This window comes from Petromyzon marinus, chromosome 37, assembly GCF_048934315.1.
Source record: "Petromyzon marinus isolate PM22_M1 ecotype Great Lakes invasive population chromosome 37, UKy_Petmar_22M1.pri1.0, whole genome shotgun sequence".
Lineage (NCBI taxonomy): Eukaryota > Metazoa > Chordata > Hyperoartia > Petromyzontiformes > Petromyzontidae > Petromyzon > Petromyzon marinus.
The window spans coordinates 12,549,080-12,565,343 of NC_133703.1; the positions used below are offsets into that span (position 1 = coordinate 12,549,080).

Genomic DNA, 16,264 nt, shown 5'->3' on the forward strand with positions numbered 1-16,264 from the left:
TTGTGTCCAACCCTAGTATACCTTCTGAAGGATTGAGACAAAATCAGGCGGGTTGAATTTGAACAAAAGGCTGTATTTCGTCCAAAATTCTGAATACAAACCAAAAGCATTGCAGGATCCGTTCAATTTCCATTCTGAATCGCTGGCGTGATGCAATTTCTTCCCTGAAATTTTCGCTTGAAAAGTCACGGGCGGAACTTTCCTCGCCCTTGAATCGACGTGGCGCCACTGAACCCCCCCCCCCCCCCGCTCGTGCGCACGCCATGCAGGTGCAGTCGTTGATGGACACGAGGAGCGTGTACCTGCTCGACTGCCACTCGGACGTCTTCATCTGGATGGGGCGCCACTCCCCGCGCCTGCTGCGCGCCGCCGCGCTCAAGCTGGGCTCCGAGGTGTGCGCCATGCTGCCCCGCCCGCGTCACGCCATCGTGCTCAAGAACATCGAGGGCACCGAGTCTCAGGTACCGCGATGCGTGGCGGAGCTCTTCCACCGTGTTTCTGGCGGGCTCAGCGGTGGCGCGTGGCAGTCCTTGTCTGCGTCAGCCCTGCCCACTTTTACGTAGCCACACACCCCCCCCCCCCCCCCCCCCCCACATGGTTACTGGGCCACTTGGCCACTCCGTCACTGGACTATAGTTACTCGGACACTCGGCTACACGGCCACTGGACTATTCAGCCACTCGACTTTAAAGTCATGTGGCCACTCGGACTCTCGGCCACTCGGCCACTCTGCCCAACCACACGGTGAGTGACCTCGCTCTTTCTGATGTTGGGCCCCACCTATTGCTCTGAGGCCTCACCGACTCCTCTGCCATCCCCGCCCACTATACCTGCCATTCATGTATGGCCTCCCTTTGGCCCTATCAAGAGTCTAGTTTCAGACCAGACACATCTTATTCCGAGACAAGATCCTGGATTTTACAACTGCTTCGGGACACCTCGACAGGCTTTCTGAAACCGAGGCTGTCCCAGGCCTAACTGGACCACGATTGGTAGCTCTAATAATACAGCACAATCTAGGATTATAGAGCGTCTACATGCAACGGCATCTCTATAAATGTTGTACACACCAGCAGAAAGTGCGGGAAGGCTAGACAAAGACAAATGTCCCCTGTATAGCCCCAACAGATCGTTGGGGCAGGTGCTGCTCGCTAGCACTTATGAAGGCCGGTACGGCACACGAGGGGGTGGATGGCCAGCACCACACCCGCCTTTGTCTCCCTAGTGAAGAATGCCTACACACCGCACCAAGTACTCATTTGAAGCTGAATCGGCCTCGGGTTGACCCAGGACCAGTCCCATATGTTCGCTGGTTTCGTAACGCAATGCACCAACCACTAATTCACCGCTCCCCAGATCACACAGGCACACCCACTTGGTATGGGTCACATTTAGATAACACACCACACACACATGGTATGTTTCATGAGCGTTTTTACAACGTTTTTTTTTATTATAAATAGTTTAAAGTGCCTTGAACCTCATCATTAGAACTCCTTTGCCAGTCCACAAAGAAAGCCGTCCCTCGGTGTGGACCAATCAGTTTCAAGGACAATGCATATATTATCATAGTATGTTTTTTGTTTGCATTTTGACTGCAAGTATTGTGGTTCATGCAGACATGAATCCTTGTAATAAGGTTTCAGTTTTGTTGCCAAAAAATGGGAAAAACCCTATTATTATGCCTTGAACCTGGTCATATGAAAGTTGCTCTCTAAATAAATATTGTTAGTTTGTGCAATCCTAGGAACCATGACAATGTAAAAAAGCTAATCAAATCTAATTAAGCTGCGTGTTAACACCCGCGATGCTTTTGCGCTATAAATAACATGCTCTAATTACTTACTTGCCGGGAAATGTGTTGGTTTCTATTGTGTTGTCATTCGTGAAAAACATTCTCATTCTGATTGCACCCAATCCCAATAAACATGCACTCGTCAGTCTACTGCACTTGCCATAGCCTTAATATCCAACTGAAAACAAGGGGTGGCTGGGATTAGTTTGAGTATTAAAGAAAAGCCTTCCCCTGGGCCGTAACATTAGCTTCGTGACCACTCTCAGCGCTGTACATCCTGAGAGCTGCACTGCTTGCTTTTGCGCGCAGATCTTCAAGTCCAAGTTCAAAAACTGGGACGACATCCTGGCGGTGGACTACACGCGGAGCGCCGACGCCGTGGGTCGAGCCACCGGCCTCGATGGCAAGGTGCAGCAGGACGCTGCTCCCCGGCAGCAGCAGCAGCTCAAGGCCGACCTCTCGGCACTCTTCTACCCTCGCCAGCCGCCCATGCCACTGTCTGAGGTGCTGAGCGCTCTCCGACTCGCGCACACACACACACTCTACCCACGCCGACTGCACTGACTCACTCGCGCACTCACACTCCTCTACTCACACTGGCTTGTTTGCACACTCTCACTCCCTCTACCCACACCAACCACACTGACTCGCACTCCTCTACTCACACCAACCACACTGACTCACTCACACACTCACACTCCTCTACTCACACCAACCACACTGACTCACTCACACACTCTCACTCCTCTACCCACACCAACCACACTGACTCACTCGCACACTCACACTCCTCTACCCACACCAACCACACTGACTCACTCGCACACTCACACTCCTCTACCCACACCAACCACACTGACTCACTCACACACTCACACTCCTCTACCCACACCAACCACACTGACTCACTCACACACTCACACTCCTCTACCCACACCAATCACACTGACTCACTCGCACACTCTCACTCCTCTACCCACACCAACCACACTGACTCACTCGCACACTCTCACTCCTCTACCCACACCAACCACACTGACTCACTCGCACACTCACACTCCTCTACCCACACCAACCACACTGACTCACTCGCACACTCACACTCCTCTACCCACACCAACCACACTGACTCACTCGCACACTCACACTCCTCTACCCACACCAACCACACTGACTCACTCGCACACTCACACTCCTCTACCCACACCAACCACACTGACTCACTCACACACTCACACTCCTCTACCCACACCAACCACACTGACTCACTCACACACTCACACTCCTCTACCCACACCAATCACACTGACTCACTCGCACACTCTCACTCCTCTACCCACACCAACCACACTGACTCACTCGCACACTCTCACTCCTCTACCCACACCAACCACACTGACTCACTCGCACACTCACACTCCTCTACCCACACCAACCACACTGACTCACTCGCACACTCACACTCCTCTACCCACACCAACCACACTGACTCACTCACACACTCACACTCCTCTACCCACACCAACCACACTGACTCACTCACACACTCACACTCCTCTACCCACACCAATCACACTGACTCACTCGCACACTCTCACTCCTCTACCCACACCAACCACACTGACTCACTCGCACACTCACACTCCTCTACCCACACCAACCACACTGACTCACTCGCACACTCTCACTCCTCTACCCACACCAACCACACTGACTCACTCGCACACTCTCACTCCTCTACTCACACCAACCACACTGACTCACTCGCACACTCTCACTCCTCTACCCACACCAACCACACTGACTCACTCACACACTCACACTCCTCTACCCACACCAACCACACTGACTCACTCGCACACTCTCACTCCTCTACCCACACCAACCACACTGACTCACTCGCTCACTCAATTCTCTACTCACTGACTCACTCGCACACTCTCACTCCTCTACCCACACCAACCACACTGACTCACTCACACACTCACACTCCTCTACCCACACCAATCACACTGACTCACTCGCACACTCTCACTCCTCTACCCACACCAACCACACTGACTCACTCGCACACTCACACTCCTCTACCCACACCAACCACACTGACTCACTCGCACACTCTCACTCCTCTACCCACACCAACCACACTGACTCACTCGCACACTCTCACTCCTCTACCCACACCAACCACACTGACTCACTCACACACTCACACTCCTCTACCCACACCAACCACACTGACTCACTCGCACACTCTCACTCCTCTACCCACACCAACCACACTGACTCACTCGCTCACTCAATTCTCTACTCACTGACTCACTCGCACACTCTCACTCCTCTACCCACACCAACCACACTGACTCACTCACACACTCACACTCCTCTACCCACACCAATCACACTGACTCACTCGCACACTCTCACTCCTCTACCCACACCAACCACACTGACTCACTCGCACACTCACACTCCTCTACCCACACCAACCACACTGACTCACTCGCACACTCTCACTCCTCTACCCACACCAACCACACTGACTCACTCGCACACTCTCACTCCTCTACTCACACCAACCACACTGACTCACTCGCACACTCTCACTCCTCTACCCACACCAACCACACTGACTCACTCACACACTCACACTCCTCTACCCACACCAACCACACTGACTCACTCGCACACTCTCACTCCTCTACCCACACCAACCACACTGACTCACTCGCTCACTCAATTCTCTACTCACTGACTCACTCGCACACTCTCACTCCTCTACCCACACCAACCACACTGACTCACTCACACACTCACACTCCTCTACCCACACCAATCACACTGACTCACTCGCACACTCTCACTCCTCTACCCACACCAACCACACTGACTCACTCGCACACTCACACTCCTCTACCCACACCAACCACACTGACTCACTCGCACACTCTCACTCCTCTACCCACACCAACCACACTGACTCACTCGCACACTCTCACTCCTCTACTCACACCAACCACACTGACTCACTCGCACACTCTCACTCCTCTACCCACACCAACCACACTGACTCACTCACACACTCACACTCCTCTACCCACACCAACCACACTGACTCACTCGCACACTCTCACTCCTCTACCCACACCAACCACACTGACTCACTCGCTCACTCAATTCTCTACTCACTGACTCACTCGCACACTCTCACTCCTCTACCCACACCAACCACACTAACTCACTCGGACACCCACACTCCTCTACCCAGGACAACTTCCCATGCGACTGTGTGTGGCGCTTTGACGTGCTGTGCACGTGTGTTGTCTGCACGTGTATGACACTGTGTTGTGAGTATAGGTTGTATAATGTAAACCTTACATTCAAGGTTGGTGTTTTTGTGGGGCTCTCTTACGTGTAGGACTTTGGCACGTACAGCGGCGTAGTTATTGAATGTGTGCGGTACCGACCTCTGCGCGATGCTGTAATAGGAGCAGTAACCGTGTTGCGGTCACCGTAACCGAGTTGACAATGCTGTGCTGTCCTCAGGCTGAGACGCTGATGGACGAGTGGAATGAGGACCTGGAGGGAATGGAGTCGTTTGTGCTGGAGGGCAGGAAGTTTGTGCGTCTGCCCGACGAAGAGTTTGGCCACTTCCACACACACGACTGCTATGTCTTCCTGTGCCGGTACGGAGACACGTGCAAAGCCACACACACAAGTGCACAATACATTATTTTTTGCACCTGCAAAGACAGAGATCCCCTGTATAGCTTCAACCAACTTTTGGGGCAAATTCTGTTAGCGAGCACCTATGAAGGCTGGCACGGCACACGAGGGGCAGTGGGTCGCCAGCACCACGCCTGGCCGCCTTTGTCTCCCCAGTGGTGATGTTCACACACCACACCAGGTATTCATTTGAGGCTGAGTCGACCTAGGGGAGACCCAGGACCGGTTCAGATAATTGTCAATGGTGTTGGCCGTGAGCGGGAATCGAACTCGGGTCGCCGGGTTCATAGCGCAGCATCCTAACTACTACACTACCTGTAACTGCAAGAGGAGCTGCAGTGTTTCATTCGTACTACAGAAAAATAATAACAAATGCTAACCACTACAACCTGCACAACAGCGTACATGTACAAGTGCGTCTCACTTTTGTTTCATTAACTGCTATGTCAGCAGAAAGTGCTGGTGTCGTGGTTAGCACCCTACCCCATAGCCAGTTATGGTTCTAGATTAATATGCACAATATCTGGTGCAGTCGGTATTTAAACTTGATATCACAGTATGTGTGTGTAAATGTCATGGTGCTGAACACAACTGCCCCTCATGAACCACGCCCATCACGCGATAGGTGCTCTGCCAACAGAATTCACCCCAGCACTCTGATGCTCAACCAAGGCATCGGGTGCCTTCCGATGTGACCGCCGACGTTGGTTCACAACAAAATAAAGAGGCATCGTTGTTCTTTTCCTTGTCCCCAAGGTACTGGGTGCCGCTGGAGCGCGCAGAGGATGGGGCGGAGGAGGAGGAGGAGGCGGGAGAGCAGGACAGCCAGATGGAGGAGGACCTGCAGTCTGTCGTCTACTTCTGGCAGGGCCGCGAGGCCTCCAACATGGGGTGGCTCACCTTCACCTTCAGCCTGCAAAAGAAGTTCGAGAGTCTCTTCCCCGGCAAAAAGATGGAGGTGAAGCAAATGTCCCCGTCAACTCTCCTTGGGGTGTTCGGTCAGCCTCTCTTGGGGGACTCGACATGTTATGATTCTCCCACGCAGCAGCTTGATGAATAATCTAAATGATGATTTTAACATGAGAACTTTCCGTTTCCAAAATGCATCGGCGCAATAATAGTTATCATTGCTGTAGGAGAATTTAAATGCATCGGTCGAAGACGCACCGCACGTTCAGTTCATCATCGCCAGCAACGACGATCTTTTAAGTTGACCGGAGGTTGTCTGAGAAGGAAAGTACATCGGTCAAACCACCACGCCGCCGCTCCCGCTGCGTCGCCGCCTCCCGCGGACTCGTGCCGGCTCAAGTGGCGGCTCAGCAACGCGCCCGTGCCCGTGCGTGCGTCGCGACGAGTGCAGGTGGTGCGCATGACCCAGCAGCAGGAGAACCTCAAGTTCCTGTCGCACTTCAAGCGCAAGTTCCTTATCCACAGGGGCAAGCGGCGCGCCACAGAGAACGCTCTGCAGCCCAGCCTCTTCCACCTGCGCACCAACGGCAGCGCGCTGTGCACACGGTACCCTCGCCCGCCCGCCCGCCCGCCCGGGCTGCCACTTGCGCGTGCCGCTGCTGCAGCGTAGGCGGCTTCAGATGAGGCATGTTGGCTGGAGGTTAGGGAAAGGGGCGGAGGCTGCTGTTAGGTGTAAACGGAATTGTACTCGATTCTGTCATTACATACGCCAATGTGTTCAGGAGCTTAAATTCCAAAGTCGAGAGAGGGCTTTAGGCGTGAGAGTCTGCGTAGTTTTGCTCTTCCTCCATTGAAGGAGCACAGAATACAGTGGTTTGCTGTATTATAATGTACGTGATCGAACGATCCCAGTAAAACTAAACAGTCATACCACCGGTGCTGCTTGAGGGTGCAGAGACGTCGTTATTAGGAAAGAATGAAGATTGAGTGGGTGCTTAGAAGGACGGAGATGATAATTCTGAGATGGATGTCGGCAATACCTCTAAAGGCAAGCAGGAATTCGGTAGCGATTACTAAATATTCTCAAGAAGGTCAGGGGGGTGAGACTCACACTTGGGCGCGTGTTGAGAAGAGGCAGAGATGACGCAATGAGAAGTGCTGTGGAGATGCCACCGGTGCAAAGCAGAGGGAGCCCGAGGGGGGGACGGGATGGGAGGAGGCAGTGGAACGAGATACGGGGACGGTGCATGTGATGAGAGAAGAGGCGCAGAATAGAAGCTCACGGGGAGAGAGAGAAAACCCGAGCAGCTGTTTCCCACGCAGCAGTGGGACTTGTGGCTGAGAAAGGGAAGATGATAAGAAAGCCGGTTGGTTGGGTGGCATTGTCCTGATTTGTTTTCGTCAATAATTGTCCCGCTGTAGGTCCATTCAAGTGAATACGGACGCAAGTCTCCTGAACTCGGAATTCTGCTACATATTGAAGGTGCGTATTGGCGCAGGCCACGCTGCTCTTGTGCTTGCGGCTCTGCGTGGTGTCTGCAGAGTATCTCGCAGCCATTGCTTGCCGCGGGCTGTGTGCACGCACAACTACGTCTGCGTATGTATATATGTTGAACTTCTTTTGCACCGTACTTAGCCAACCGTGCTAATTTGAGGTGCGGGGGAAGAACAAACTAACCACAAAGAGCAGTTCTCAAGAATCTTGCTTGCCGGCAAGATGAACTGCAATATTTCATGCATACCACAGATTCAAGCGAATGCATGTATATGTGAATAATTACACTTTAATGGAGAATTTCTTACCTATATAACCTCTTGCCACGGCAGCTCTCTCGCCCACTGCATTGGCATTGTTGCTGCATTGGCACTCGTGCACCGCCCATGCTCCTGGTGTTGTTGGTACATTTGGGCTACGCCCATCCCCAAATCTTTATAAACAGTTTGCCTTTAGAGGCTGACTCCTTTGCCTGATGACGACCGCTTGTGTTGCGATCGAAACGTCGTGATTTATTGTATTTTAATTTTATTTCTAACTACGTGACTTTACCGAAAGAACCAAAGAGTATAAGAAAATATAGTCAAATGAGTTTCCCTGCATGTAAAAAACATAAAAACATTGTGGCTTTTAATCCCCATTTATCTCCATAGTTACTCACTAGGTAAGATCAAAGTGTATTTCCTTTGAAGTGCACTTTAATCTGAACTCCCCCCGCTACACATGCCCCAGTTGGTCTCTCACCAAGTGGCAGGGCCCCTCGCCCTCCCCTCCCTTGCCCCCCTCTCTCGGCCCCCCTCCCTCGCCCCTCTCCCTCGCTGTATGCACGTAATAGAGCTGCACTATCTGGCTAAACCGCCTAAAACACGGTCGATGGCACATTTTCACTTAGTTGAATTAATACCTAAAAATGTGTTTTACCAGGTAAGGCCCACTGAGCTGTATAGCTCTTTTTCAGAAGCGACCTGGCCACAAATGATAGCTCAGCGAAGTTGGCTTATCTCGTGGACATCTATAGCAGCCACATACTCTAGACGCACGTCGATTCTAAACGTGGAGGGAAAAACCCGTGGACCCGAAAAATAATCCACGCGCCCATGGGGAGAGATATGCATGCTCCAAATATACAAGCGTCGGGGTTGGGATCGAACCTATTACTTCCTGCATACCGGGCGAGGGAGTTAACATCTTTGTTCTTCATGGGCTTAGACGGGTTACATCGGAAGAAGGGATTATGACTGGTGGTTGAGACTAACAAAGGAGTAACAGCGGAAGTAGGGAATGTCCCTGAAGTTGACAAGTGGATTGTTACTTTAAAGGCCTTCATCTTACAATCGACTGATTATCACTGATGATGATGATGGTAATATTGATCTTTAATGCCAGGCATCTGAGCTATGGGATGGCTTCAGCTTGCTTCAGTCACTTTAATGGCAGTGTTTAGTGCGGCATCAACATTGGACGGTGACGCGGCTTGTTGCAGAGCTTCACAGTTCGAATCCAGCGGCCGCCCTGATTCTCACTGCGGGTGTACCAATCGTAAAAATGCGCAGCGTCTGATTCACAGTGGCCGGTAAAGGTCCCATGGCTTCATTCGCAAGAGAAGGCCATTGTGTGCCAGCATCACGGTCCACATTTACCAAAATGTAAAGAAAATACCCGTATATTACTAATTTTAGATATTCATCACCTTAACCAAAGCACTGTACATTAAACTAACTATGGTACAAGATGGTTGGCGAGATGAAACGAGATGAGTGGATGGGCTATATGTAAAATGAGGTGGTGACGATGCGTGGAATAAACGAAGATGGAAATATGAGTGGATTGATGATGGGTGGCCATGGGGAGTTGGGGACAGGGAAGGCGTTAGTACGAGTGGGGAGGACAAGAAAGGGAGAAGGAAGGGTGGCAATATCCTCCCAAAAAAGAGTCGAGTGAGTCGTTGAGGCTTTCCTGGATAAACATGCGTAATAATGGACATCAGCGCTGAGGAGACAAAGATGTGCAGTCTTGATGCGTAGTTCTGGCCACAGCAACCATTTGTGCGCCACGCCAGATATAAACATTTACTTGCTAAAAGGACATTTCTCAAGGGCTTCTGCGAATAAACAAATTAATCTTTTTGTTGTTGCACAAATTCATTGCAGGTTCCTTTCAACAGCGAGGACAGCCCAGGGATCGTGTACGCCTGGATTGGCCGTGCCGCTGACCCAGATCAGGCCAAGCTGGCGGAGGAAATAATGAACACCATGTTCAGCAGCGACTACAGCAAGCAGGTTTTCTCTCCAGCTGCCCGTCTCGCCGCAGCCGCCTGTGTTTCTCTCTCTGTGGCTTTTGACCAAAGGATACAGCCCCAGAAATGCTTTACACTGTTCCGCTGGTCGGGTGTGGATGGCCCATACAAAGCAATCACAATGTATATTCATAAAAATGTATGTATCCATAATAAAGGTTTTTGGGTTAGATCGCGTTTATAAACGCGTTTATAAACGCGATCTAACCCAAAAACCCTTATTATGAATAATATTGGTCGCGAAAGCCTACGTGTTAAAAATGTATGTATGTTCAACATCTTTTGCACCGTGCATCGACAACCGTGCTAATCGGAGGTGCGAGGTTCCATGGCGAATATGGAACTGGTACACGGTTGTCTCATTGTTCCGCGGCTGGCTAAAATAATGTGGCCGTAACGTTGAAATTTTTTTTATTTGGAGGCTGGCGCTGCCAATGCAAGGTTGCTCGCACGCATTATGGCACTCGGTTTGTCCCACAAAACCTCCCTGTCGTGGCTCCCCCCCCCCCCCCCCCTTCTTCCCTGCAGGTGGTGGACGAGGGAGAGGAGCCGGAGAACTTCTTCTGGGTGGGGATCGGGGGTAGCAAGCCTTACGAGGAGGACGCTGAGTACATGAAGTACGCACGCCTCTTCAGGTGAGTGCTCGCGCCTAGCGCGTGGATACCTGCTCGGGCAGCCCTGCTCTTCCGGGGACCGCTTGCTCTTCCAGGGCTGTCGCGCTCTCCCCTCTGACGTGGTATTTTGTGTGCTCCTTGCAGCCGCTGCTCGTCCACCAGCCCCATCGGATGTGGTCCGCTACAATTTTTTGTTTTGTTTTTACACACAAAATAACATTTTTTTTTTTCCCCACTGCCCGTTACTCAACTGCTCAGATTAGGCAATGAAAAGCAAGTTGATCGTTGTCATGGATTTGTTTTAACGAACACATTACAGCAACAAAAACATTCCTTTTTCACTCGGAAAAATATGTTATCGATGCACCGTTGGCCACGAAATGATCCTGAGTGTTGACAGTGGCCCAGAGATGTTGGGAACCACTGCTGTAGAGGATAGGTGCAGGGGATTGACTATTATCTAAAAATCAATTTTTTTGGGGTCCACATTGTTTCTGAAGAATCCTCGCCAAAATATCAGCGTGCACGAGCTTGCACTCCTTCAGCATATCGGTGTGAAATAATAATCTGGACAGCGTATTAGCTGATAAATGTCCAACACCTATCCCTAGACCTGCTCGGTTCTATTGCAGCAATGGGAAGAAACGCAAGAAACGTATTTTTACGAGCATCGTTAACCATATATCAGATGCCACTTCAATAATTTACTGCAAAGCAATGGCTGTGATGACATTTGTTAGGCGTGGCGAATGGCGTTTCCAGCTGCTCGTGCCATTTGGTTGCGATAATTCGTGGCACAGACAGACTCCGGAGGGGGTGACATTTATATTTGACGTGAAATCCTCATGCGCATGCTCGGCTGAAGGCTCGTCATCTTCGAATATTCCAGAGCTGCTTGGGATATGAAACCCAATTCATTTCTGAGCATGGGGAAAACGTGCCTTTGAAAAATCATTCGCGGGGCAACTCGGACACTGCACAGACTGACTCTCGGAATGCCAAGTTACTCTCCTTGTTTTTTTTTTCCCCTTTAAGGTTCAGCGATGTTCTGTACTTGTTGTTAAGGTTTAGCCCCCTAGATGGGGATAGCCCAGCGTGTTTAGCTGCGTGTGCATTTGTTACTGTTAATTCATTATCTTTTGTCCTCGTTTTTTGGTTCCAGATGCTCGAATGAGAAGGGCTACTTTGCCGTGTCAGAGAAGTGTTCCGACTTCTGTCAAGACGATTTGGCAGATGATGACATCATGCTGCTTGACAACGGGCAGGAGGTAACACCACGCCGTCCCTCCAATGCGTCGCACCACTCCTCCCAACAACCACGGCCAACCACAAAACCCGATGCGTCGCTTTCATTCCCCAAGTCAAAGAACACTGCCTAGCACTGCACATCATTCAAGCGTGCCTTAAAAACAAGCCACAGTACGACTGTGGCCATGCAACCCAAACTATAAACCAATCGATGAACCGATAGAGACACGCAGAAATACATAGAGACTCGTAGATTATAGAGGCAAATCACAGGAGTACGGTGGTGGCCATGCAACCCAAACTATGGACCACATGGTAAATCTCTCTGTTGTGTGTGACCCTTCATCGGCGGAGGAATAGCAAAACTACAGAAACTCCTCTCTCCTTAAGCCCCCTTGAGTAGACCTCGGCATTGGCATTTGGCTCCTGAACGCATTGACACATGCAAGAATATAATTCAAGTACGCCTCAACCACCTTCAGAAATCTAGTTTAACATGTAGGAAGCTTTTGCGACCAATATTATTCACAATAAAGGTGTTTGGGGTTAGATCGCGTTAATATAAATGTGTCGTTTACCCACCACCACCCGGCACGGCCATTTATTCAGGTTTTTCACGTAAATAAAATGTGCCTCTTAGTTACTAGTTCAGCACACCGGTGTGTTGGAAATATTGTGGGCTTACGCTCCAACACACTGGAGTGCTGAAGTAGTAACTAATTGGAACGTTTTGTTTACATGACAAACCTTACAAATTGGCTGTGTCGAATGGTGGCGGGTTAACGACGCATTTACATTTACGCAATTCCACCCCAAAAAACTTTTTATTCAAAAATCTACGTGGTAAAACAACGTCTCTGACCGCCTTCTCACAACCGACTGTTTTACGCACATTGAGTTATCTACCAACGCCACATTTTTACTTCCTCTTGGCGGCCATTATATATATGCAAGGGGGAGGTGGGTGGGGGGAGGGGGGAGGGGGGCCCCCCTTCCCTAACCGCTACCATCAACTTAGTTTGTTGTAAAGCTCATCTTGAGACCCCAGTTTCCAGCCCGACGATCGCATCCGAGCGAACCGCCAACCCCGACTCTGCATTTTAAGTCTCCAGCCTTGTGAAGCACTTGCGACGGTGGCAGCAGGGAAGCAGTATAGCGAGTCGCAGAGCGAGTTTATTTTGTTTAACCAGGTGTGGGAACTAAAAGAGACCAGGATGAAAACCGTGTTTGAAAGAGTGACCTGGGTCGCCAGTTTTTCCAAAAGTAAAAAAAAAAAGTTCAGCAGCGAAGCGAATAAAAATCGGAGCAAAACAAAAGTAACCGCGTCACATGGGAATTCGAAAACACTGCGCAACACACACATCGATGCCAATTAATAAACTCCCTGTATCTCAAGTCAGCTCGGGCAGATGATCCATAGCCTGATCATAGCACAATTGCAAGTTAAGCTAAATAAGTGTTAAGGTGACCATTGTACGCACATGCAAACAGACAAGGACATTTGTCAAATGCAATTGCAAGTGACTCTCTAACACGAGTTCCTTCTGTGCAGGTCTACATGTGGGTGGGCACTCAGACCAGCCAGGTGGAGATCAAGCTAAGCCTGAAGGCCGTTCAGGTAAGAACCACTCTCTCACAGCCGTTTCTCCTCACTGTAGCTCGGTGGGCTATGAACGGTGCAAAAGAAGTTCAACATATATACCGAGCTGTGGTGATTGGGTCATCAGCGCCTGATGTCATCAGATCTTCAGAAGATCAGCACGTTTGAGCCAGGATAGTGCTCTGATGGGTTGTGACCACCTTGCGTAGCAGGGTGGAATCGTACGCGCGGGGCTGCGTGGCAAAAATACATTGTGATACTGTACTTCTATGCTTCCACGCCACTGCTCCGTGGCTTGCCCTTCACCAACCCGCACTGACCGACATGGTGAAGTTTGGTCAAATTACCCCCTTTTTAAAAGGCCCTCATCCCGCATTGAATTGACAAAAGGTCCTGTGTAAGTACACGCGTAACCACGTGTGTGGTTGGTGGCGGCGGCGGCGGGAGCGGCAACGGAAACCGCGATGTCGCCCCTGCAGGTGTACATCCAGAACATGCGCAGCAAGGACACCGGTCGCCCGCGCAAGCTCAAGCTGGTGCGCAAGGGCAACGAGACGCTGTACTTCACGCGCTGCTTCCACGCGTGGGGGGAGTTCCGCAAGCAGTGCGAATGAGCGGTGACGCACCCCCAGGCTCGCTCGCAAAAAAAAAACACTTAAACCTCGCGATCGTAAAAAAAAAAACTAACAAGTATAAAAATGTCACGGTCGCTCCCTTATTCACCCCGTACATCTGCTCACAACTCTCTTCTTTCCGTTATTTGCCTTTTAAAGGTTGATCCGTTTATAAATGCCCCACTGAAATACTAGGGGAGATGTTATAGGAAAGGGGAAAAAAAACCTATGCAGTAGAACCCTTCTTCACGACCACCCCGGTTAACCACTAATCGCTTAACAACAGGCCTCCGTAGAGCACAATGTGTTCGCTTACCGACTATTCCCCTGTTAACGACGGGCTGTTTTAGGTACAGTAAATATGAATGAATCCATTGATTAACCATGTTTCCTTTAATATGCGTTTACAATGTTAGGATCTTTATGCATTAATATCCATTGTTTAAATATTATCAAGTCCGTTTTTTGGGTGAAAAAGGGTAACTTTCGATGCTATCGGAAGGAATTAAGCCATTAACGTGTATTTCCTATACTCACTTAATGACCGGTTTCGTAGAACTAATTGCCGTCGTTAAGAGGGGTTTTGCTGTATTTTAATTCACAAGGCCGCATACGTGTCTCGCACCAATCCCAAGACGCTTACCGCCTTTCCTTCCCGTTCGCCTGTAAGATGTGAGAGGTGACACGGTCCAGTGGTCGCACGTTCGGGTCCAGCGGGGTCACACGTTCGAATCTCGCGGCCGCCCTGGTTAATGATTGGGCACCAGACATTTAGTAGCAAGTGTCGGAGCACGATGGCCTCTTCCGCAAGACCCGACCATGTGAGTTGCAGCTCGATCACATCCATTTGCAGTCCACACTGGCAAATTATGAAAAATCTTAACTGCCAACCGCGTTCATGGATACGGCGCGTTATTAACCGTAAAAATACTTAAAAAGCCCTCTTGCGTCACAGTGAATGTTAAGGATCCCGTGACATCATTCAATTGCGTGCCGGCGGTCACGGTGCAAATTTGCCAAATTTGAAGAACCGTGCCGCAGATCGCTCGGTTGGAGTATACACGCGGCACTCACCGGCCCCTGCCGTGACAAATTGGCAGGACCCTCCGGGTCCTGAGATTCGCTGAAGCCCTCTTGGGTAAACAACCATTTGTAAACATAATAACAGAGCCATCATTTCACAACAGTTCAATCACACCTTTTGAGAATATAGTAAGAGGTTGATTGCAAATAAGTGGGGTCGCTATAAATGGATCGCCGTTGTATATCCCAAGCTATCTGTGGATGAGCTCCATGTGTCGCGGGCTTCTCTGTCCCTCCCACAGCACAATTTAATTGAGGCCACTCATTAGATGCGGGTGAAGTTGCGCACTTTTAAATCTAGAATGAAAACTCATTGCGTTCAAACAGTTTTTTTTGTGTTTTGTTTGTTGTCCTTCCCCCGCACCTCCCTATTTGCACTCTCGGCTACGTACGGTGCAAACGGAAGTTCAACGTGCAGGCATGTTTTACTTATAGATGCAGGAGTTCATTTTCATTGACGCTCAAGTGAAAATGTAATCTCTTCATTGAACTACGTGTGATTCGAAAGCTACGTGCAGCGTTCGTTCAATGTGCTCTTGCACCACTGCTCCTGCAGTATTGCAGTTTCTCTCTTTAATTTTTGCCGCAAAATGGTACACAATTTATGGACCCTGGAGGGAAGACGTGGGAAGTGAGCCGACCCCTTATCCGAGATCTCGTTCAGCTTGGGGCATTGGGTGGCATGCGGAGGTTGCGATGCGGCTCCCACTCGTGGGGATATTTCACCGTTTTAACTGGAGGCTCCAGCTTTTCGCCAGAGGTCTGCAGCGGCGCGGTTCGAAACATTCCCAAAAATTCCTCGGCCCGCGTGTAATTATACAGCAGGATTGTTTTGCTAGAAATGTCAGTTGCTTTGTGACCGCGATTCATGCCGAAGTTTACAA

At 50.2% G+C, this 16,264-nt stretch overlaps 1 protein-coding gene across 2 annotated transcripts in view; it reads left to right on the forward strand.

Annotated features, from left to right (window-relative positions):
* Positions 1-15,407, forward strand: part of FLII (FLII actin remodeling protein) — a 45,458-nt gene extending 30,051 nt beyond the window's left edge. The window contains exons 20-30 of one of the 2 annotated variants that reach the window (XM_032967384.2): positions 270-461; positions 2,105-2,299; positions 5,342-5,481; positions 6,278-6,479; positions 6,882-7,036; positions 7,853-7,913; positions 10,076-10,204; positions 10,750-10,856; positions 11,998-12,103; positions 13,636-13,701; positions 14,163-15,407. In XM_032967384.2, the coding sequence (XP_032823275.1) occupies positions 270-461; positions 2,105-2,299; positions 5,342-5,481; positions 6,278-6,479; positions 6,882-7,036; positions 7,853-7,913; positions 10,076-10,204; positions 10,750-10,856; positions 11,998-12,103; positions 13,636-13,701; positions 14,163-14,297 (1,488 nt within the window). In that variant the 3' untranslated portion in view covers positions 14,298-15,407. The other variant, XM_032967383.2, reaches the window with a different exon arrangement.
* Positions 15,408-16,264: the final 857 nt, after the last annotated feature.